The 22,798-nt window shown below is 40.6% G+C and overlaps 1 protein-coding gene across 1 annotated transcript; it reads left to right on the top strand.

Moving 5' to 3' along the window:
* Nucleotides 1-7: 7 nt before the first annotated feature.
* LOC104944532 (cadherin-13-like) lies at nt 8-22,676 on the top strand (the record flags this gene model as incomplete). The annotated part of the gene is made up of 4 exons (XM_010770076.1): nt 8-132; nt 2,472-2,654; nt 2,745-2,998; nt 22,534-22,676. Coding segments are annotated over 4 exons (705 nt in total), but the record flags the coding sequence as incomplete, so codon positions are not given.
* Nucleotides 22,677-22,798: the final 122 nt, after the last annotated feature.

Genomic DNA, 22,798 nt, shown 5'->3' with positions numbered 1-22,798 from the left:
GCTCCAGGTGGAATTGGGGCCTTATCAGCGGCAGGGCAGGAGCCCAGTGGCCACATCACACAGAATACAGCAGTTCCTCCAACCGCATGGCTGCCCCACATGATTAAACCCAATCTGACCGCCTGTGTGTCGGTACTATATTGGTGTGTTTGTGAAGGAAGGAGAGTCTAGAGGAGGTTGATGAGCATAGGAATGCCAATGAGGTGCATTTGTCTCTGATCAAAGTGCTTGTGATGTTGAGTACATTCAGTAGGTAGGTAATGTCTGTAAAAAGTATTTCAATGCTTCAGGGTTCTGGCAATTGCTGTATTCTACATTCCGCTTGTTTAAGAAAATGAGCACTGGGATTTTTTTATGTTTCCAACAGCCTCCTAATTTTCACATGATGCTTTTGTACCACACTGCCGTGGGCTTGCAGGACAAAAAGGCCAACAATGCCTGTGTGGGCACAAACACAACCTTTTTTTTTGGAAGAACATTATGTTTCTATCCTCTGTGCCCTAAATGACTGCAAGTGGTTCAATGGGTTATTTTTAAACGAGCTTTGGATGAATAAAAAAGGAAGAAAAGAAAGGAAAGAGTAGAAATCAATGTTTGTGTCTTTTCAGATAAATGCATGGAGCCAGGCTGTGTAAGGCAGTAAGAGGGTAATCTGTGAAACAACAATACCGTGGGCTGACAGGAGACGCAGTAATCTAGGCTGGACCAGCGCTATCCTTAAACAGAGTGTTCTGTGTCTGAAAGATTACACTGTAAGCTCTGACACCATAATGGTCCTGCAGCACACACATACACACACACCGAATTGCTTCTGCCTGCATGGAGCTTCTTTAAGGCACCCCTGTTTAGGATGTAGTCTTTAGTGAGGGACTTGCTGGCAGAATGCATGGATGGGAATCTGATTCAGGCCCGCTGCCAACATGAGCAGAGATGTGAGCAGTGATTGACACTAGATAAATAATGAGATAAGCGAGATGCAGTGGAAAGAATACTCAATGGAGGAGACTAATAGTCTGTATTTTGTCCTGTGTGTTCCATACACACACACATTCATTTATTTTTGAGTCACCAGATAAAGACTGACAGCTAAAGACTCACGTTGGTCGTTTATTTCAGCTTTTTCCCTTAACTTCCGCCATATATGTTAATTGTTTTGCAAGGGCATAGATGAGAGCAGTGATATGTCACGGTCTGGTGAAATGACGCCCACTTTCCAGTGCAAACAAAGAAATGGCGCCATGTGGAAGAAATAGTTTTATCATGCATAGAGGCTGCTGTGTCGTGTTTTGCACATCAAACAACAACAACAATCGGAAGTCATGATTTCCTATACTCAACTTAGAAAGAAGACTGGAAAAGAAAAGATCTGTGGCTTCAGGTCATCCACAGAGATGACAAAAAGCACAGTCAATGGGACCCGGTCAGCCCAATACATGTAACTGTTGCCTGTCTGGGCGGGTCCTTTTAGGTAAAAAGACCACCACAATATTCTTTATTTGATATGTAGTTGGTGAAAACTTCTTAACTTGTATTTACTGCCATTTGACTGGCAGTGAATGTCTGACCCATAAAGGGACACGGCTATGACGTAGAGGGAAGTACTCTCTTGCTCTCATAGATAGTCCCTGGATTATGTGACAAGTGTGATTCGGTGAAAGAAAATAACTAGTGGTTATTTCCCCTTTACCAGATTGACGACAGGAGCAGCCAAACCTTTCTGCTTAAACTAAAGTTATGTTATGAAATGCAAGTGTTCTATTAAGGTCAAACATGTGTATTGCATCTTCATCCTCAAAAAACAGCAAACTGTATTTATAGAAAGGATTTCAAAACTGCAATGTTTCAATCTAAATTTGCTCGTCTCCTTCTCTAGTATGTTTTTCACATTTCTACACCTCTCATACGAGTGGGATTGCTCGAAACGGCATAAATTGCTAACGTGTGTGCACAATGCAAATAAACATGAATACCCACTAAAAAAAACATTGCGCCACTAGTGGTAAAATTACTCCACAGGGTACCTTAAATGTGCTTTGACAATAAGGAGGAAGAACATTTTTCCTCTTTTCCCAATGGGGGGTTTGTGCAGTTTGGGCTCTTAACAATAACATCCAATGTTTAGTCGAATATGCTTCAGTCAAGAACATATTAAACCATTTTGCAACTCCCCTCTTTAAATGTGTCCATGTTTTCATCTCTGCAGGGAATAGTACTTTATCTATCTACCTTCATGAATGAGCACAATATTTCCTATCCAACAATATCAACTCAGACACCTTTGCCTTGATTCCTGTTCTCATTCACTTGTGTCTTTCTTTTAACGTAGAGTGAGTTTGTGCTGCCTCTTTATTCAAATCTATACCTTCCTCTTCAGTCTGATTCAAGTCTGATGGGTTCTGTTATGGTCCATAGGTTCCAGTATCCTCAGTTCTTCAGGTTTGCTAATGTTTTTTGTCTGTCTCCTCCAACAGTTTGAGGCTAATGTGTACGAGGGCTCGACGGGCGTCGTTGTGAACCTGACGGTAGACGATAGAGACGACCCAGACACGGGGGCGGGGAGAGCGATCTACTCTATAATTAACGGAGATCCAACACTGAGCTTTGAGATCCAAACCAACCCAGACAACAACGAGGGGATGCTGTCTGTCATCAAGGTAAAAATACTGTATATCAAACTGCCCAATACATTCATTTGATAACATGATTACCATCCCCTTACATCCACAATGATTTTCTCCCTTCAGCCTTTGGACTATGAGGCCGAAAGGTTCCACGCGCTACTCATCAAAGTGGAGAACGAGGATCCTCTGGTTCCTGATGTTGGCTACGGCCCCAGCTCCACTGCCACTGTCCGCGTCACAGTCCTGGACATCAACGAGGGCCCCGTATTCTTCCCCGACCCCCTGACAGTCAACAAGATGGAAAACATTCCTCTGGGAAGCTTCGTGGCTTCACTCAACGCCACAGATCCAGATATATTACAGGCACAGAGCATCAGGTAAGGAGCCTTGGTCCTGAGTCGTTATGAGGTTATTTGAAATCCAGAAAAACACAAGATAGAGATTGTTTGGGCTGTCGTCTGCTCAGTAATGAGGTTTCTGATATGTATTCAGTTTCACTCAACGAAATCAAGTATCCTTTGCTAATGTGACTCTTTGCAAAGCGCGTGTAGAAGAGCAGTTATTTGATGTCAGTAAACTTTCAGATACGTTTATCTCTCTCACATCGGGTTCACATCTCCTGCGTCCCTTCATCACAGATTGTTTTTCTTTTGCCTGTCAGGCTACTGTTGTGTAAACAGATGAATGATATTGCCCGGGCAATCTGCAATTTACTGGCATAGGTTGAACCGTTCACCCAAGTCAACGGAAGGTCACAGAGCCGGCCAGCACATTAACTTTAACTATGTTACAGAAAAAGCGTTCTCTCAAATATTACCATCATCATGACAGGAAGACCATTAGTTTCACTCTGTGCTACAATAACAATGATTCCTCTCGCTGCCAGAGGGAGCCCCATAGCATTCGCTGCACTACCTTTTAAAAGATAGAAAACCTATCATTGCATTTATTGGCTTTCAGGCCTAATTTGTTCTCAATCAGTTTGCTGACTGTCTGCACCCTCAGAGTTATATTTCACGTAAAATAAAATTGTAAAGTAAACACATGGGGATAATAAGCCAGGGCAATAAAATTCACCACATCGTGACTTTTATGCTCAGATTATTGATGCCGCTTTATGTGCTATAAAACGTAGTCACCATGTCAGTATCCAATGCTACATAACGGGCAGATTATTAACTGAAGGTTGTTTATGAGTCAAGACCTGTCGAGTGGAGAGTCTAAAGTCATCAGTCAGGTCACATGAGAGCAGCTATTGGTCTTTAGTAATTCATGTATCGCGCCTGAATAGCACTCCACTTATAAAAATGGAAAAACTCTCAATAATATGTTGAAACTATATGACACACAAGCTAGGTTATGTAGGAAAGTTGTCGTCGTCTGTTTATGTTTTATTTCTGACTCAACAACAATTTTGATACCCGCATTTGGATTTTGAAGCTATACTGATAACTTAAAAGCCTTCTTCAAAGAATTTGGTGACATTTCATCTATGTATAGTCACGGAGGGCTTCGTGTTTATGACACCTTCTGTGCATCTCTGACTGATCTTCCAAGTCGTATATCTGCATCTTTCTAACTTCATCCTTGCTGCTCTGCTCCTCTCATCCTCGGCATACATTTCTGTATTTATTTCATGGCCTCTGCGGTTGTTGTCATTTCATCCACTGACATTTTTCCTGGTAAAAGTTACTTTGAAGTGTCATAACTGTGACCCGCAGACAGGTTGAGGACATGAGAAAGACAGAGGGGTGGAGAAGTGAAAATAGGGAGGGAGCCTGCACCGAATAAAATGGCAAAAAAAAGATCTGTTATCCTGCCTCTCTCTTGCTCTGTCTGTCTCAGCATAACTGTGTGTTTGTGTGAGTGTGTGTGTGTCGGTGTGGCTACCCCTTGGGATGCACAGGTCAATTGCATTTGACACGGAACACAATCTGTGTGACGCGCTGGTCAGGGTCCATATCACACCGTTACACACACACACACACACACACACACACACACACACACACACACACACACACTTGCATGGTTATATGTGCATATTTGTGACGTCTTTAACAACAATAATAATGGACGTAAAAAGGCATCCTCATGTTTACGTTGCATTAAACATAACACTCTGGCCAGTGCACTTTTTCAAATAGCTGTTCATTTTGAGTAAGTCAATACATGAAATATTTGCATTACAGTGCGCAGCTGAGCCCTAATTGAAAGACTATTGTTACCTGGTGGCTCCTGTGAGGTATTATAATTGCAGGGGCCATCTGTTTTGTTAAACCTGTACAAAACTGCCATGTGATATTTCTGGACAGCTGTTTCGACCCAATGCAGATTCAGGACCCATTCAGCTTTGATTATAATTTCAGTGGGATTTGAGGAAACAATTATTACCATGCAGCTGTGACTAAATGTGTTTTTGCAGGTGACATTTTAGACAATGCAAAATTACAGGAATCAGTTCGTCTTCACACACAAAAACTCACTTGAAGCCAAACACAACAATACAAGTTAAGATGGGATGATCCAAATCTTGTAGTGCAAGTCACATTAAAACATAAGTCAGAGAGGCTCTCTTCTGTGAAGTCACATGTTTGCAGGTGAAATGCAACATGTGGAAAGGGGTAGGTGGCAAGAGAGATTTAAATCAAATCCTTAAGATCTGGTTGGATCGCTCGAGGGACACTGCTTATTAACTATGGCGGTGCAATGCAGAGCTGTGAAGGATAATTGGATGTCACCCACACCTCAATTCCTCCTGCTCCACTTTTGTAGGAACAGGAGACGGTAGACGGGGAAAGAACTTATAAACCTTGACGTTTAAAGTTTATATTCACAATTTCTCGTATGCTGAGTTTGTCCTTGATTGAAATGATTCTAAATGGAGGAAATCCACCATTAGTGGTATTAGCTACACCTGACTAGAACGATGGTGATTGTGAAAGACTGTTGGCAAATCACTTAAAGTTGTATTTATACAGCATAACTGCTTCTCACACAAAAATATAAAAGAATGAATTTAAATGTTATAACAATGTCACAAACAGAACAATGAAAAACAAGAACAAACAAAAACAAACAAGAAGGGGGATGGATAAAAAGGCTATAGTATATAAGATTTGAGGGTTATAGGGTTAGGGTGTGGGAGTGCTTGAAGAGTAAAATGAAGACCAAGGAGATCAAAAATGCAACTAGGGACAATGTCACGAAGAGCTTGATATCCAGCCAACAGCAAATTGAGGAATACACAAGGGTTAGTTTCAGTTATTAAACTGGCAGCTGCATTTTTAACCAATTGCAAACCAATAAAAGCAGCCTTACCAAGGCACGTATAGATAGAATAATAACAATCTAGATGGGGAAAAGTGACATAACTGAGGGAGTCCAGTACATTCATAAATGTTTCATAAATAATACCAAAGTACTTAGCGGTAGATTCATATTAGAGTGAAATAAAATAAGGAAAAACAATAGAAAACTGATTCACTGTCATTGCCAAACCATCAGTTAAAAAGCTCACTTAAGGGCTGCTGTAGGATCAAATGGTGTCCTTATGACCACTTGGCCCAATGCTATGCTATTTAGGCTACAATTGACCAATTTAGATATTTCACTGCAGTTACAGTCTTCATGTCTGCAGGATGACAGAATTAAGATGAAGCCTTATGACAACCGACGCATTATTAGAAATGTTAACTTAAGCTCTTATTATCCAAATTGAAACAATTAGTGATTGTTTTTAAAATTGTAGACTAAAGGAACATGGTGTGCTGTGAAGCTTCTCATTAGCCTGGTTTCCATTGAACCCAAAGGTTAATCGAGGCTATCTCATTATCCAGGTTGTTCGACAACCTTCCTTTATCTTTATCTTCTAATGTTATTTAGAAACAGGTTATGTGCCTAGGAGGGTGTAAGATTTTAACAAATAAATAATTGAAATCTGTTACACTTTGACCACAAACACTTTGAAATAGGCCAGCCTCTGATGAGTCTGTCTTCTTTCCTTTCATATTGTTGACGGTGTGTCTGGAGGACATGTTATTAAATCTTAATGATAAAAGACAACATCCACCGTTCACATGAATATCAAGGGGCATCTATTAATAGATTGTTTTTCATCCAAATGATAAACTTCATTATTAAAACAGTGCTCTGGGCTTTTTTTTTTGTATTTACCCTAATCAGTACACTGGTGAAAAGAATAATTGAAAACAACAATGCAATTTTCCTTTTTTCAAACTGACCTTAGATAGTCCAGACTCGTAAACGGACATGTTACATAATTACTGCAAACATGAGTCGTTTTAATCCTGTCAGTATTCAGGCCAAACTATTAGGCTTCGTGCGGATTTGTCTGCTGAAGACGTTTTCTAGCCGTCTTGACTGATTTAAGGATTTATTCAAGCGGAATGGTTTTTAGAGAGCGAGGCAGTGGGAACGTCAGACAGCGCTGATGGGAGACGGAGAGACTTGGACTTGCTTTTGAATAAAATGCATCTCCGGTAAACCTCTGATTTAGAAGTGTTGTGTTTAGCGCGTGGGTGCTAAGCGTTGAGGAAAAACGAAGCACTTCAGGGCTGTTTTGCGCCCTAAAATCTGGATGCAAGAAAGTTTATAATCAGTAAGTTTATACTCTAATATTTCCTCAAATCCCATCTTTGTGGGGGAAACTCAGCCGGAGAATTCACATGACAAGTCAAGAGGTTCTGATTACACGGGTGTTGCCACAATCAATTATGCAGAAACCTTCCTTTGCATGATGTTTTAACTAGTTTGGAGGAGGCTAATCAACATTCTTTACTAGATAGACTAAACAGCTGGGGACAGTGAATGACTTGCAGTTGGCAGGTAGCTTTGAGGAGCCTAAGGAAGGGAAGAGAGACTGAGACAGATCAATGGACACACAGAGTCTGTGAAGGAGATGGTGTTGAATGTTACAAAGGCTGACCTGGGCGGGGTCAGACAGTGTGATCACCGTAAGGCCTCTGAAATGATCCCTGTCTGTGTGGGCCGGATGGGGAAAAGGAAGATGACAGCAAGACGTACCAAAAGAGCACACGGGAGGATGGGATGTTGGTAAGCAGCCAGCAGAGAGTAATTCAGCCACTGAATGCCAAACGTTTTATATGGAATTTGAGTTGATTGTTGTTAAAGGTGATTTGATTGGCTGACCTGCAAATGTGTCCAGCCAGATATGCAGGGCCAGCCACATTTTGTGGATGCTGCGAAGTGCCCAAAGTATAACGTTATTGGGATTAAACAGGAGCTTAGAGGAAAGCAATAATACTCTTGCTGAACTTTTGGCTAACTTATTCCCAACGTAAGCCAAACGTTGAAATTGTCCATTCTCACACAGCAGTAGGGCACATTTGTTTAGCCAGAAGTGTGCAGTCTGTCTCCTTCCGACTTCCATTGTCTTTCTCTCAGAAACATAACATAAACAATTAACCGTGCAAGGAACACAAAACTGCAGAACCTGTAGCCTGGTCATTCATACAACATAGCACATTTTATGTGAAGTCTGAAAAACTCTTGATTTCTTTCTTTATTTGATGCATATGTGTGAATTGTTCATGACAGATTACATTAGATTATAATATATCCGTTCAGTCCATGTACCAATCAAAACATTTTTAAACAGTGCTAGAATTTTGTGTTTGATGGAATTTGTCAAAAAATATATTTTCCCAATGCCTTTTCTTTTGCTTTCCAGTTCTTCCTTTATGTTGGCTCTTAGAGGGTCCAGGCAGCTCTCATTTGTTAACTTGTATAAAGCTTATCGGGCTTGCTAATGGGAGGCTCCCTAGCTGCAATTTAAATGTATTTTTCTGTGATCCTTAGGAACCCCTGGACTAAACCATGTGCACATTTGACAGGTGGAGGGTTAGGGTTAGAGACTTTTAATGTCATGTTTTCCTGTACTACATTCAGTTAATGAGCCTATAGTTTGTAATGTTTAAATTATAATGTATTCAAGATATCAAAAATGCTGATGGAAGAAAACGTTTCAGTCTATAAATATATGAACAAGCATGTTTTGTAATGACATTACGGCACCTGAGTATTCAACCGTTACTGTCATGTTGGTGCCTATGCTCTGGGTGAGACAGGATGCTCTCCTGAAACAATGAGACAAAATAGTTTCAAACATTGGCAGTCGTGGCTATTTCAAATTTCATGTTGCATTTTTATTTAGTTCTGTAAATCAACCAACAACTTTTGCCTCTGCCATGGCTCAGTACTAACATTAAAGGTCCCATGTCATGGCCATTTCCACTGATCATAATTCCATTGTTGAGGTCTACTAGAATAGATTTATATTGTGCAGTTTTCCAAAATCACTTTGGTTTCTCATACAGCATCTCTGTAAACTACGTGTATTCACTGAATTTCACTAGGCTTGTTTGAGACAAGCGAGACCTGCGCAGACCTGCGCAATTTCGATCAGCGTCTTGCTAGTGCGTTGCATGATGGTTAGTCATTTTGTCCGACTTGCTCTGGAGGCTCGCCGAAGCGTTTCCCTCCAAAAATGTAAAACGTATAGGTAATAGGCTACCAAGCTTTCCGTTGTCACCCTGCCTCTCCAAATGCAAAACTGTCAATAAAACGAGCGGCGCGAGCGGAGGCGCCGCATTCCTCTCCACGGGGCTGCGAAGTGAAATGCTGATGGGAAAGGACTGCGTGGATCTGAGCTGAGCGCTCATTGTGTTGTTACCACGTGCGTGTGATGAAACTCGTCCATTGGCTTCGGCAATAGTTCTGTTGTGTTTGTGTCAGTTACGTTGACCCCTCCATTAAACATTTTTCATAATTGTTCCACAATGTTTATCATCATGAAATGATAATCTATATACTTTTATCATATGACTGACTGCTACCCGTTTTCATATACTTTATATATCTTAGCTATCCTTACCACTGTTCATACTGCTCGACAGGGGTGCTGTGTATATTCATACCTGTCACTGTTTATCGTAGTTACTATCTGACATTAACGATCTAACACATGTGTGCATTCTTTATAAATGCAAACCGATCAAGCCGATCCGGAGGTGGCGGTATGCACCTTAAAGTTGTCTGCATACCGCCAAAAAACAAGAGGAGAAGAAGAAAGAAGAAAAAGAGAGAAGAAAGAAGAAGAGAGAAGAGAGAAGAAGGAGAAGAAAGAAGAAGGCGACTCGACTGGTCCGACTTCAGGCGACGCTATTTTGAGACCGTCCCGGCGTGCGGCTATTCTCGTCTACTTTCGAGGCGAGCCGCAACGCGTCTTCAAACAAGCTGACTCTCTGCCTTTAACGGCTCGGGTTGACCTCCAATAGCTCCAGCCCCACCTTCCTGTGAGCACAGTGTGCTCTGATTGGTGCTGACTTGTGAATCGCGCGCTGAGCTCCGTGGAGGTGTGGTTTCCTTGTTTAGCGATACACAGCGAAACACAGCCAAACTCACCCTGAGCACACACAAAGTCACAGCCGAAGTAAAAACAATAAGTGTGGCTTGATATTGAGTAAGAAAAAGGTTGATAAACGCTGTGAGAATGGGTCTGCAGAGAGAATTTTGCCGCGATCCCAACTGTCTGTTATGAGCCTGGAGCCAGGGAGGAGAGATCAGCAGAGCTGCATGCACTGAGTGTGTGTGTGAGGAAGTCCGTGGATTGGTCAATTTGGACCAATCAGCGGGGGCTTAACGTAACGGCTCCGCGGACGTAACGTAACGGTTCCACGGATTGGTCGACATCATGCGGTACCCGGAAGAATCAATGGATAGTGACGTATCTCCAACGAGGCGTTTTGGGGAGGTCTTTTCTGTGTTAGAGTTTTACTCGCTACAGGGTCTACTTTGAGGGTTTTGACTCTGCAGACCGTTTACATGCATAAAAACCTTCATAACACACAAGGGGACGGGTAATAACCAGAAAAGCATGAAATGGGACCTTTAAAACAAATAAGAAAAGCATCTATACTGGAGGACTAGAGGACTTCAAGTGTTTACAATGTACAACAAGAAAAATCTATTGGAGCAAAGCAAACTGAAAGAGCAATGTTTGAAAATTGAAACTGTTTTCAAATGTTGTTCTTTATTATCAGAAAGCAGTATACAGAAAAAATGTAAGTATTTTGCCCATGTGAAAAGTTACCCTCTACAAAACGGTTTGAAGGGTGGAACGTAAATTGGATTTCATTGTGTCCTAAACATAGTTATTTCAACTTTTTCTTTACCAAACTTTCAATATTGAAGGGCTATGTAGTTACTGTTAGAGGCAGCATTGCATACTCAAAAAACGGAAGATGGGCAGAGGTGGGAAGTAGCTACTCATTAACTCGAGTACTGTACTTAAGTACAATATTGAGACACTTGTACTTTACTTGAATATTTTCATTTAATGCTACTTTGTACTTCTACCCCAATACAATTCAGAGGAAAATTGTGTACTCATACTCCACTACATTTATTTAACACGTTTAGTTACTTTACAGATTTGGATTGATTATGTGAAATATGACCAACACTTAATCCAGACTTTAGTTCTACCTGGAGTAAATTCACAAGCTACCCTGCAGTATACAAAGTCATTCAAACTAGCTGCACTTTTACCAGCTTTGATAACACTTTAATGATCAATAATTATAAAACATATATATAGATTATTCTGAAATAGACAAATCTGCATAATGAGTACTTTTACGTTTGATACGTTAAGTATATTTTAATGCCATTACTTTAATACTTTTAATTTGAGTAACATTTTGAATGCAGGACTTTCGCCTGTAACAGAGTATTCCTACACTCTGGTACTTCTACTTTTACTTACACTAAGTATATTATCTGAGTACTTCTCCAACCTCTAAAGATGGGTTGTCTCAGAGAAAGTTTCAAGGATACGAGTTGCCCGTTTTTCTTTTTAATGCCACACTGCATAGCGAAACAGGACTGAGTCATACTCTCCTCCATTTCCATGCCTTTCTTCCATCTGTCCCTCTGGGATGGGAAGGGGCTGATTACAAGCTAATCAGATGTTTAGATTTATATTTAATTTCTTGCAGCTGAGTAAAGGCATGCCAAACACGTGGTTGAGGAGGGAAGAGCGAGTGTGAGGAGAGACAGAGACGGGACAGGGAGAGGCTTAACTCATACAGTCAGTTTGCCAGAAAATAATTAAAACAATCCTAAAGGATGCCAAGAGGAACAGGAGAGAAGGATGTTGTGCTGTGGAGCAGAAGTAAATTGCTTTTCTTCCTCTTAATTACAAGGTTATGGTTTTCAACTGATGCAAAGAGCTTCTATTATGCACCTTATTATGATAATAACTTTTGTGTACTGTGTTGTATTATTCAAGCTTGCTAATTTATGAAAAGGATGTTACACTCATCGAGGGAGAGCACCCCTGTGTCGCTGTGTAATGTGTATGTGCAGATACATTCTCGCAGATTGCTGATGTGCCTTCTCTTTGCATGCAGGTTTCAATGGAGTGTCCTTGAATACTGCTCTCTATTCCTGCCAAATATTGACAATGCAAACCTTTCATTGTCATATTTGATTTCCAACCTGCGTCCTGTCGGCGCTTGCTCCACTGCTGCTGTTAAGTCGACACAGTGGGTCTTTGTTCAGGGTACTCAGCGGACTGTCTGCAGTTGTTGGGTGGAATTGGCAGAGAGCCTCCTCTAGACTTTACCTTGCTCACGGCAAACATTAGTCAATAGGCTGAAAAGAGCCTTTGAACTGAAGTCATGTTAAAAGGTAAATCAAACGGAGGTTGAGTCCGTATTCAGTCACACTGTTTCCCAGGCCTGATTCAAGCCATGATGGGACACTGGATCAGTAAATGGAACTCGAGGACAGTCAGCAAATGGACTGCTCTCGCTGGTGCTGCAGCCTATGGAGACATGCAGGCAGGAAATGAAAGTCCAACGTATATAATTAATGACAAATATATTGGCTTCTTTAAACTTTAATGTCCCCAAAGGCAGAATTTGTGTTACAGCACAGTAACCAATAATTATATTGTAGAAACAATTAAACAACAGGGAAAACAACCAAAGATGATTTATCATTAAAAAAGATATATTAGCTCATCGCTATGTAGATATTGCTTTTCTTAGTTTTTCTTCTTTAATTGATGCATATTACACCCTATCCATTTTTTTTGCACAACTCATCTGAAAAAGGCTGTTAGCTAGTGTTGCCTCATGTTAGCTGTTTTTGTGTGTTTCTACAAGCTATTCCCTCTACCCATATGTTAGTCTCAGGCGTCTTTAAGTTATTGATGCATGTTAAGAATGAAGAGTGACAGGAACCACATCTTGTGAAGACATGCATGTCATAATACTTTTACAGGATGCCAATTAAACTTATTAGCCTTTTTATAAGCATGCATATGCACATCTGGCAAGGTACATACCCTAATTAAACACCATCACACACTCCCGTTCACACTTTCTTCAACACCTTTTTTCTCCCCAACTTCACATCATTTCACACTGGCATATAGACAAAGACAAACCTGGACTCAATCTCCCCGATGGATGATTGATGTGACAGACGCCAGCGTTTGCCTTTTCTTTTCTCAGTGCTGTCACTTTTATTTCACCCCTATAGACCTGCTGCACTGTGCTGATACAGAGCAGAAGTATGAACAGGTGTGACATGGGTAATTTGTCCACATGGCCTGGAGCAGTGGTTGGCCAAACCTGCAACATAGCCATGCTCAAAGTTAAAATATGGCCCAGAGCAGCTGTAGGCTACCTCTGAGTCCCTTATTTTCAACCATAATGGGCTCAAACCTTCTGTCTCTTTGTGTCTCAGAAAGAAGGAAAATATAAGAAAGAGACTTTTCAATATTCCCTGCATAAGCTCAGTGACATCTTCATGTGAAATGCAGTGTTCCATCTGCCATCAGTTGTAGGGCTAGTATACCAACACACAAAGACAAACTGTTTTTGTGTGTTGGTATAACAGATGATTCAGAGATGGTTAATATAAATCCAATTGTGCTCATCTTTCAGCTCTAGTTTTGGTCTCCACCAACACCTGGGGGAAATAAATGTGGCAAATGCTCTCGTTGTTAGCTAGCTAGCAGCTTAGGCCTATATATTTGCTGCTGTGCAGGTAGCATGCTCTTACAACCTTGTTTCCTTTGCCTGAAATTATAGTTTTTTGCATTTTTCCCCCCTGTTTTTGTTGTGCTAACGTTGATGTTAGTTTGCTAACAACACTTTGCTAACAACACTTGCAACTGACTCATGAGGTTATGAAAAGTTATATGTTGCTTAATGTAACGTTAAATGTATTTGTCATGTTAGGATGTTAAGGTTGTACTGTTTGCCATGGTGTTATTGGTGTGGGTCATATGGCATGGATATGATCAAAAGTATTGAATGTTTATTAGTCAACTTTATGTACTGTAGTAACGACAAGCGAGATAAAACAACAATTATGACCAGTATAATGCAGGGGCATGTAAACAATGTTTGTTTATGAGACTGGGCTTAAACACACATGATTTTCCACCTTAGCAAATGCACTAACATAATGATTGTCCACTGTGTGTCCTGGCGATGGAGAATGTTATTGTGTAATGACATCAAAAAATTGGAGCCGAGGGGAGATGGGGAGGAACTGAAGACAGAAAGTGTGGTGAATTCATTTTTATTGCAAACGTATTCACAGTTCCAGTTCCATGTGTCTTCTTCTTATCTCCATTCTTGATCCCTATTCTTATCTCTTGCTCCCTGCTCTGCACCCCGCTCTTTTTATTTCCTACTCCTCTCGCTTTACTAGCTGCAAATGTGGATGAAGTGTACAGCTGTTACGCCAAACAGAACTCGGCACAACCCCTGTACTTTTACTGTGCGTCTTTTGATTGATGTTATCATATCTCTTGCTCACACACACTCAGCAGCCCTCAGATAGAGACACTATTAGCATTGGCTCTGTTCCGTCTTCTTCCTCTCAGTAAGTTAGACTCCAATCACTGGGAGATCTTGCTGGCAGGAGATAGAGAATAAAGTGACAGAGAGACGGATAAAGATAGTTGGATAAAGTTAGAGCCAACAGAAAGTGAGGACAGTAAGAACAAGTAAGAAGGTCAGGAATGGGCGCATCGAGAGAAAGGCAAACCATGTTTTTGTGTTATATGCTGTCATTGGCTTCTAAGTATGTGTCAGTGTACACGTGTTTATGAAATTGGGGAAGACTGACACTTATAGCACAAGTAAGCTGTTATGTGGTGCTGCTGGAGTGTGAGTATCTTTAAAGGGGTGTATCAGTGAGAGAGAGCAGAGTTTTCAATAAAGTAAGTGTTATGGTTTTGAGTTTCGGAGGAGCAAAAAGTCAGCTTGTGAAGTGACCATTCAGCAGAGGTTTGGCCTTCTTTGCGCTTTATACACACATGCTAACAGCCTTTTAAATATTCAGATTGGATGCATTCCCCTTTGCCTCAGATAGTTTGAGTCATTATGTTTTAATCCTTGTAGAAACACCTCGGAATAACATGTTTTATGGTGTTGCTTGACACTGATCTTTGTCTCATTATGCAACACTATCTCCTTGCTACTGCTGGGCATTTTAATCAGCCAAACTGTAGTCTAGCTTCTTTAATTCCAAGTCAACACCCTGATATAGGTGTGTATCACTAAAAGAGGGGATGTTTTTCACAGAATCACATTTGATTATTGAGGTAAGCCCAAAGGCAAAGTAAAACATGTATTATCCAAGGATCAAAAGTCAAACAGTAATATAAATACATAAGCTCTGGCATATTCTTTGCATATATCTTTACATACGCTTTACTGTGACCCCCAATATTGTCTCAGTGCTCCCTTTAGCGGGGCTCCAGACCCTGAGGTGGAGAACCAATGCTTCAATACTCCAAACCAATTCCCCTCCTCAAGTCAGTATATGCATGACCTCACCAGCCGTCCCAGATTGTTGTGGCTTTTTTGTGAAACTTAATGATGCTCATTCGGCGAGCGAGGTGAGGGCATGAATATCCATTAACTCCCTGCAAACCCAGAGGCTCAGCGTTAAGGAAGATGGATGCATCTGACGTATGTTTTGGGAGTTATATGTTGACTCTAACTCGATGTAGCTCTGGATGGTTGACTGGGGAGCTGTGTCAGAATGACCAATATAAATCCAAAAGTGACTCACGTGTAAAGTATTTCTAATACATCACATCTACGGGTCAGGGCTGGTTAAAGCTGCACTAATAAATATTTGTATCACAATGGTACTATTGCTATTGAAATTGAAATGGTTAAATAAGCTAATTGTTTTTAGTTTATGGCAAAGGATCAAAGTCTTTAGTATTTAAAGAGCCATGTATTTTTCCCATTATTATTGAGAATGAATGTCAACTACAAGGACTGTGATTAGATGTCAGAAAAGGCAACTGGTAAATGTTGTAGCAGTAACATGCTTAAGCGTAGCCATAACAACTCATACTTACATACGTGTGTTTGTCTGACTGTAGTGGAGCACTGCTTTAGTCTAAGTAACTCAGTGTACTTGATCGGGGTCGGGAAAAGACACATGAAGGAACAATCCACAGATTCTACTCTTTCCATTTATCCTAGTCAACATGCATAGTTTTACTCAGTCTGTAACAATGGGCAGAACGTTTTCTTAAGTCTCAGAAAATGTTGTTATGGTCATCTTGAGTTCAGCTTGAGACTTTAAGGTTTTAAAAGAAACCCTATATTTCAACCTAGGGGTGTGGAGTTGGAAATAAATTGTCTGGCACAGCCTAATAAAATATGCCTTCGTACCAAAGGACAGTAGGTAGTGTTCTTTATGTCCGATACTAGTGACCAGAAGTCCGGATTCCTCTGATGCTTTTTAATTTGGACCATTATTTTTTTCTAATCTGTCTCTAGTGAGTCCCCCAACTTTTGGAAAGTGCAATACTAAATCATGAAGTATACATTAAAATAAATGATATTGTTGAATGTAGGTGACCAATGCAATCTTAACTTTTTGGCACTCATAAAACTAGAATGAGTGTATAGTCAATTGACAAGTGGTACACGCAAAATGTGTAATGGGAATCAAATGAAACAAGTTGAAAATACCTTTAGTGGCCCACTTTTTGTTTTAGATAAGTGCATTGGCCAACTTAGAACGTATATTTTTCAAAACCTTATTTCAGAGTCATCATAAGTATTAGTTCATACTGTTGATCCAGGAAACAGATGTGCATTCGAAAGAAGAATCAAACAGACCACACTATATTACTGTTAATTAGAAGAGGTGCCAGCATCATATCTTACCTAATAGAAACAAACAGAACAATTAGCATTAATGCAAATAGCTTAACATTATGCCGTTAACTACTCAGCTTTTATCTTCTTTCTAAATTAACTCTGCTATTGACACAAAAACACACACAGATGTGCAAAATCTATGCCAGAATTTAGCTCTTAATGAAACTAGATTATGAGTGGGCGCCAAGCCATTTTCTCCCTCCTGCTCCAGTATCCCTTTAAGCTGTCTGAGAAAACTGAGGAACAAGACTCAGATCAGATCTGTCTCAACAAATCCACAAGAGTGGCAGTGAAGCTCCGCTCTAGTGTAAGATCAGTTTGCTGTCAAAGCAGATGATTTACCTTCTGGATATGCAGTGGTTAAACCCTTTAAGTTTTTATCAAGCATGTATTTGTGTATGTTTTTTCGGGTTTTCCCTTTCCTGTAGTGTGTTATATGGGTTTTAGTGCCTGTAAATGGTCTTCAAAGGCAAACGTCCCAAAGATCCCTCCAGAAACTCCTCTCTGCCTGAAACGCCTCCATTTGACATAGTGACATCACTACATAACACTCTGGCTTCTATTGTCTATGGCTCCAACACATTGATGGGCTAAGGGGCGGAACATTTCTAAGTTGTTGACCAATCACAGCAGCCGGTGAGATAACTAATCAGAGCAGACTGGGCTCTGGTTTCAGACAGAGGGTGAAAAGAGGTGCTGCAGCACAGGCAGTATGAGAAGAATAAAGACCTTTTTGAACATTAAAGCATGCGAACAAACAAGCAAAGCAGTGGACTTGCATTGTGGACTCAATGCAAGGGGTCCCCATCTGAAGGGCTCATTCTAAAAAAGTATTGTATTTCATGTCTGCTTATAGAGCTCCCTTAATTCTACACCCTGGACCTTTAACACAAATGTGCTAGTCGAGGAAATTATTGAATTATAGAATTTTCAATTTAGTCACGGATCATTTCAATTTGTCTCATAATTTAAGGCAATCCTTTGTTTTTAATAAGCACTGAAAGGTTGGCCTCTTAGTGGTTTATTTAAGAAACATTTTAAAAGACCCTCGTAGGTTGGTATTAAATTACTTCTCTGGCCCTGGACCACCTCTAATGAGAATCCTGCCAGCCCTCGTCGTGGCTCCTTTGTTTCCTTTTACAGCTAAGGGTAATCTCTTAGAAAAAACGTCACACTTACACACACATGTGCTCACAACCCCTGACTCGGCTCTGTTGCCAGTTATAGCCGCTCAGATTAGTCCCAAATGTTGTGGCTCTGCAGACCAGTTGAAAACTTTGGGCTCCCAGTGTGTACCTCGCCACATACTTCTGCAACTCAAGCAGAAATCTGGACAAATCATTTTGCTGTCTAGAGAATTATTTCACATTGCAAGCAAAACATATTGTACAAGACACACTTTCTTTAGCCCTCCTGTTGTCTTCGGGTCCAATCTGACCGATGTACTACTTTCATCAATCATAACTTTTTTGTTTTACATTTGATTGCATTAAGGCTTTATGATATCCTTCACAGTAGACATTTGAACATATGCAATTGCTGATCACCACTTTCATTGAATTGTGGATGATTTAGTCAACTTTGAAAGAAGAAATAAAGGAATTAGTAAACCATCCGGATCAGATTAAAACCACACACACACACACCACACACAACACAACACCACACACACACACACAACACACACACACACACACACACACACACACACACACACACACACACACCCACACACACACACACACACACACACACACACACACACCCACACACACAGAACAATTTGACACATTTCCCCCCCTTATGTGCCCATCCCCCCACATGGATCACACCTGGCACACACAATACATGTTCAGTGTCTATTCTTTGTATATTTACTGCAGTTTTCATGTATACCAGTAGTCTGATACAATATGTACAGTTTGAAAGGGTGTTAAATGAAATTTGGTGATGATTAATGGTTTTTGTGTTAATGTAATAGCAGTTAAAACAGGACCGGTTTTTGACCGCGAACACCAAAGTAAGGGGGGGGGGGAACAAAGACAACAGGAGGGTTAAACTGTGTGTTTTCCGTTTTGCTCGATTTTGTGTGTGCCTGTTTTATCTGTATATGTGTGTTTGCAGCTATAGGAGCACGTGTGATAATTGTGTCTGTCTCACATTTGTTGACTGATTTGTTTGGGCCATATCTGTTTTTTGAGATAACCACGTAAAACCAGATATGAATATTCCTAATGGCTTTTTAATGTCTTCATAATTTGCCCTTTAAAGGGCTCTAATGGACTGTCCCCATGTTTGCACACGGAGGGGGAACAGTGGATCCGACTCAGGGTTACCTTTGAGCCGGCACTAAAGCAGACAAATGCCTTACACTCTTTCAGAACATCTACACTATGGAAAATACATAAAAGCCTGATATTTTACTCAACACTCAAATCTCCATAGTATTTGGCTGCCAGCTGTGGAATATACCTCGTGTCTGAAAGAGGTTCCCAGGGTTTGTGCTTTAGTGAATCTGAGAGTAGAATGGAGTCTTTCAGGGATAAATACAGGCTGCTTTGTGTGGATTTCCAGACTACAAACCCTGGTTTACACAGAGGGATGTTTGCCTCATTCTAGAAGATGTAGGAGGGTATAACATATCAATAGACTGTTGTCATTGATGATGTTTGAATTTACACAAACACTAACTAGGTTTTCTAAGCCAATATTCATGGTGACATAAAAGAGAAAAATATGACCGATCTAAAATGTGCTTTAAACACCTTTTTGATAAGCTAGTAATTTGGTTATTAAAAATAATTAACACATTTTGGGAAATCCACCTATTCATTTCTTGCTGATCAAAAATAACAAAAAATACCACATATTGAGCTGAGCTTAGTGTAAAGACTGAAAGCAAGATTGGTATCACCATAATGTTGCCAGGCATTGTCAAGCATAGTCTCATATTTAGTCAAAATAAATATTCAGAGGTATGGCCCATTATATAGTATAACCAAAACGATTAGTTTTTACAGCATAAACAAGATATTACAAGTTTAGGAGTGTCTTTTTTATCTTAGGACCGAGCAAGGCTACAGTAGGCTATATGTTTTCACCTATTTATATAAGTGGTAAGCTACTACTATGTTGTACTCATACTGTGCAAATGTGTATGTGTGTGTCTGTTCCACAATTTGGCAATGCGGCAAGGTTGATATACCACAGAGTGTGTGTGTGTGTGTGTGATCGTGAAGCCTGTGATGGGGAGAGTGCAACATATGGAGGTTAATAACCTGTGAGCCTGGCTCTGTTTTATTGGAGGAGTTGTCCTTATGAATAATGTCAGTGCTCTCTGTGTGTGTGCAGGGAAAAAAGCATGTACAATGATAAATGTGTCATTATTAACAGCACATTTAACCTCGCAGCAGTGGCTCTTTTGTTACAGGAGAACATATGTGTTCAATAGCGCTCACTGGCAGGGAAAGTGAGTGAGAGCGGGAGGGGAGAGGTGTGAGCAGAGGTTGATTGCAAAGCCATTTCCAAAGGCTTTGCCACGCTCTGTTAGCTGAAGAGCTCCATTTCAAAGACTATTTGTGTACTGCTGAGCACTTTGGCAAAGAGTGGCCTTGTTTTGAAGAAAGTCTGTGTGCGTTTCAGAAACTTGTGCATGTGTGTGCCTTTTATGCAGGATTTGTGTAAGAGAACCTTGTATGTAATTGTTGCAGCATATGTGTACATTGCAAAGTATCCTTATTAAATTACTGGTTATGTTTACACGGATGCAAGCCTACTTTAATCACCATCCTCCGGCTATCAGCGACTGGCTGAGTGGCTCCATTAGCAGGGTCGTGATCCGTCTTTAGGCATTTTTTCACAAAATTCGCCTACAACAGTTTCTGAGTGGTCATCCATCATCTTCAAATCTCAGCCCTGCAGGAGCTGCTGCTGCAGTCACCTACACATGCATGTGCACAGTCTTTGCTCAGGAAATCTCTATTGGCTATTTTCTAGTTTGCAGGGCACATTTATTACAGATTAGTACAGACCATACAATGGCTTTCTTTCACATAAGAAATACTAGATAAACTCTTAATGCAAATGTTTGGTTTTTGCCCATAACATATTGAGTTTCTGTGGCGTTCTGTCATCAGCAGCATCATCTGAATGAATGCATCACATATTATTCAATTATTTTTTTAAACAAATAAGCATTTTTACAGAACATGGTTAAATCTTTGGACACATACAACCATACCAATACAAGCGCTTTGTAAAATATTCTATATCTCAGAAGAAAAACACTAAAACTATTTGTTTATAGCCCTAGCTGTACGTGAAGGTTTTCTTTTTTGAATTATTTTGAGTACCTGGTGTCCAAGGAAACTCAAAGAGCTGTTATCTTTTCTGAGGGGCAGATGGAATAAGTGAATAATAAATCTATGTGTTGTTTTTTACTCTGTGTAAAGTTAGAGGGATCTGTACAATTGAGTTTCTCAGCAGAGAAGCCTTCAAAAGCACCACTTTAAATTGTGTGTTAACCAGAGATGCGCTCATTTGTTTCTTGGAAATAAGTCATTAAGCATGAAGAAGCATAACATAATGATTACTTCACTAAAGCAATCTTTGTCTACTAAGACCAAAACAACCAATTTGTTGACTATAAAGGGGCCGCCTATAGGGAAGGGTATCGTTTGAAATGTATCGATTCCGATTCCGGTTCTTATCGATTCCCCTTTTCGATTCCAAAATTGTAAAAGAAAGAGGTCAAACGTTTAGATGACAAACATATCTTTATTCTTTTAAGCTTTAACATTTTTACAAATAAAACATATACATGCAATACAAATGTATTGCACACTAGCCGTGCTTTATTTTAACTGAGCTATGCCTGTGGCAAGCTATTAACTTGCCACAGGCATTACACTGTGCCTTTTCTTTTTCTTTTTTAGTGTAGTGGAGCCTCACTTTAGAGCGTTTACCGCGATGCATCTTTGGTGTTATGAAGTGACTGAGCTCGTGAACTGTCTACGGGAGGGCGGGGGAGCCTCGCTGTGGGGCAACTGTGGACCTCTGTCGCCTGTCAGCGCCACTTACATGATGCCGTTTAAAAAAAGTAAGGGTGGTGCGGGCCGTCAGCGAACCGAGCCGGCCGTCAACGGCCCGCTGACGGCCGGCCATTCTGTGATTCTCCAGAACACACAGATGGCCAGTCCGTCCTTACCCTGTATTCCACCGGGTCACCGCGGCGCCGACGGACCCGGTGGAATACAGGGTCTACCGCATTTAGGAACCGTTAAGCAGAACCAAAATTGTGTATTTTGTATGGGTACCCGGTACTTTCTTATCGGTTCTCATGTGAAACAGAGTTTCGGTTCCCAACCCTAGCCGCCTAATTGAAAGCCTGTTGTATTATTTTCCTGGAAGGTATTGTTTTAGAATTCATTGGATTTATACACTGTACGGGACAAATATAGACTATTCAAATATTTGTCCTGCCTGTTGCTGTGACTAACGGAGCTGTCTGTCTGTGCAATGTTTGGAACCTAAACATATGGGACCAAAATAAACTCGAAATAAACTTTTCTGAGAGATAGAGTGCACAGTATAGTTGTTTTTCTGGATGTTTATATAGGCACAGCTTCTTACTTATTTTATTTACTTTTCTCCAGGTATGCTGTTCTGCGAGACCCAGCAGGCTGGCTGAGTGTGAGCCCGGTCACAGGAACTGTCAACACCTCCGGCTCACTGGACCGTGAGTCTCCTTATGTCCACGACAACAAATACACAGCTGTCTTCATCGCCACAGATAACGGTGAGTAACAGATACTACACTGCATGAAAATGATGGAGGATAATCAGACAGTTTTTGATGTGTTTCAGATCGCCTTTATAACCTTACTCCACGTTTCTACTCCACTGATATAATTGAATAAA

This window comes from Notothenia coriiceps, unplaced genomic scaffold (genome assembly GCF_000735185.1).
Source record: "Notothenia coriiceps isolate Sejong01 unplaced genomic scaffold, NC01 NC01_scaffold00008324, whole genome shotgun sequence".
Taxonomy (NCBI): domain Eukaryota; kingdom Metazoa; phylum Chordata; class Actinopteri; order Perciformes; family Nototheniidae; genus Notothenia; species Notothenia coriiceps.
This window is presented reverse-complemented; position numbering and strand designations above follow the sequence as displayed.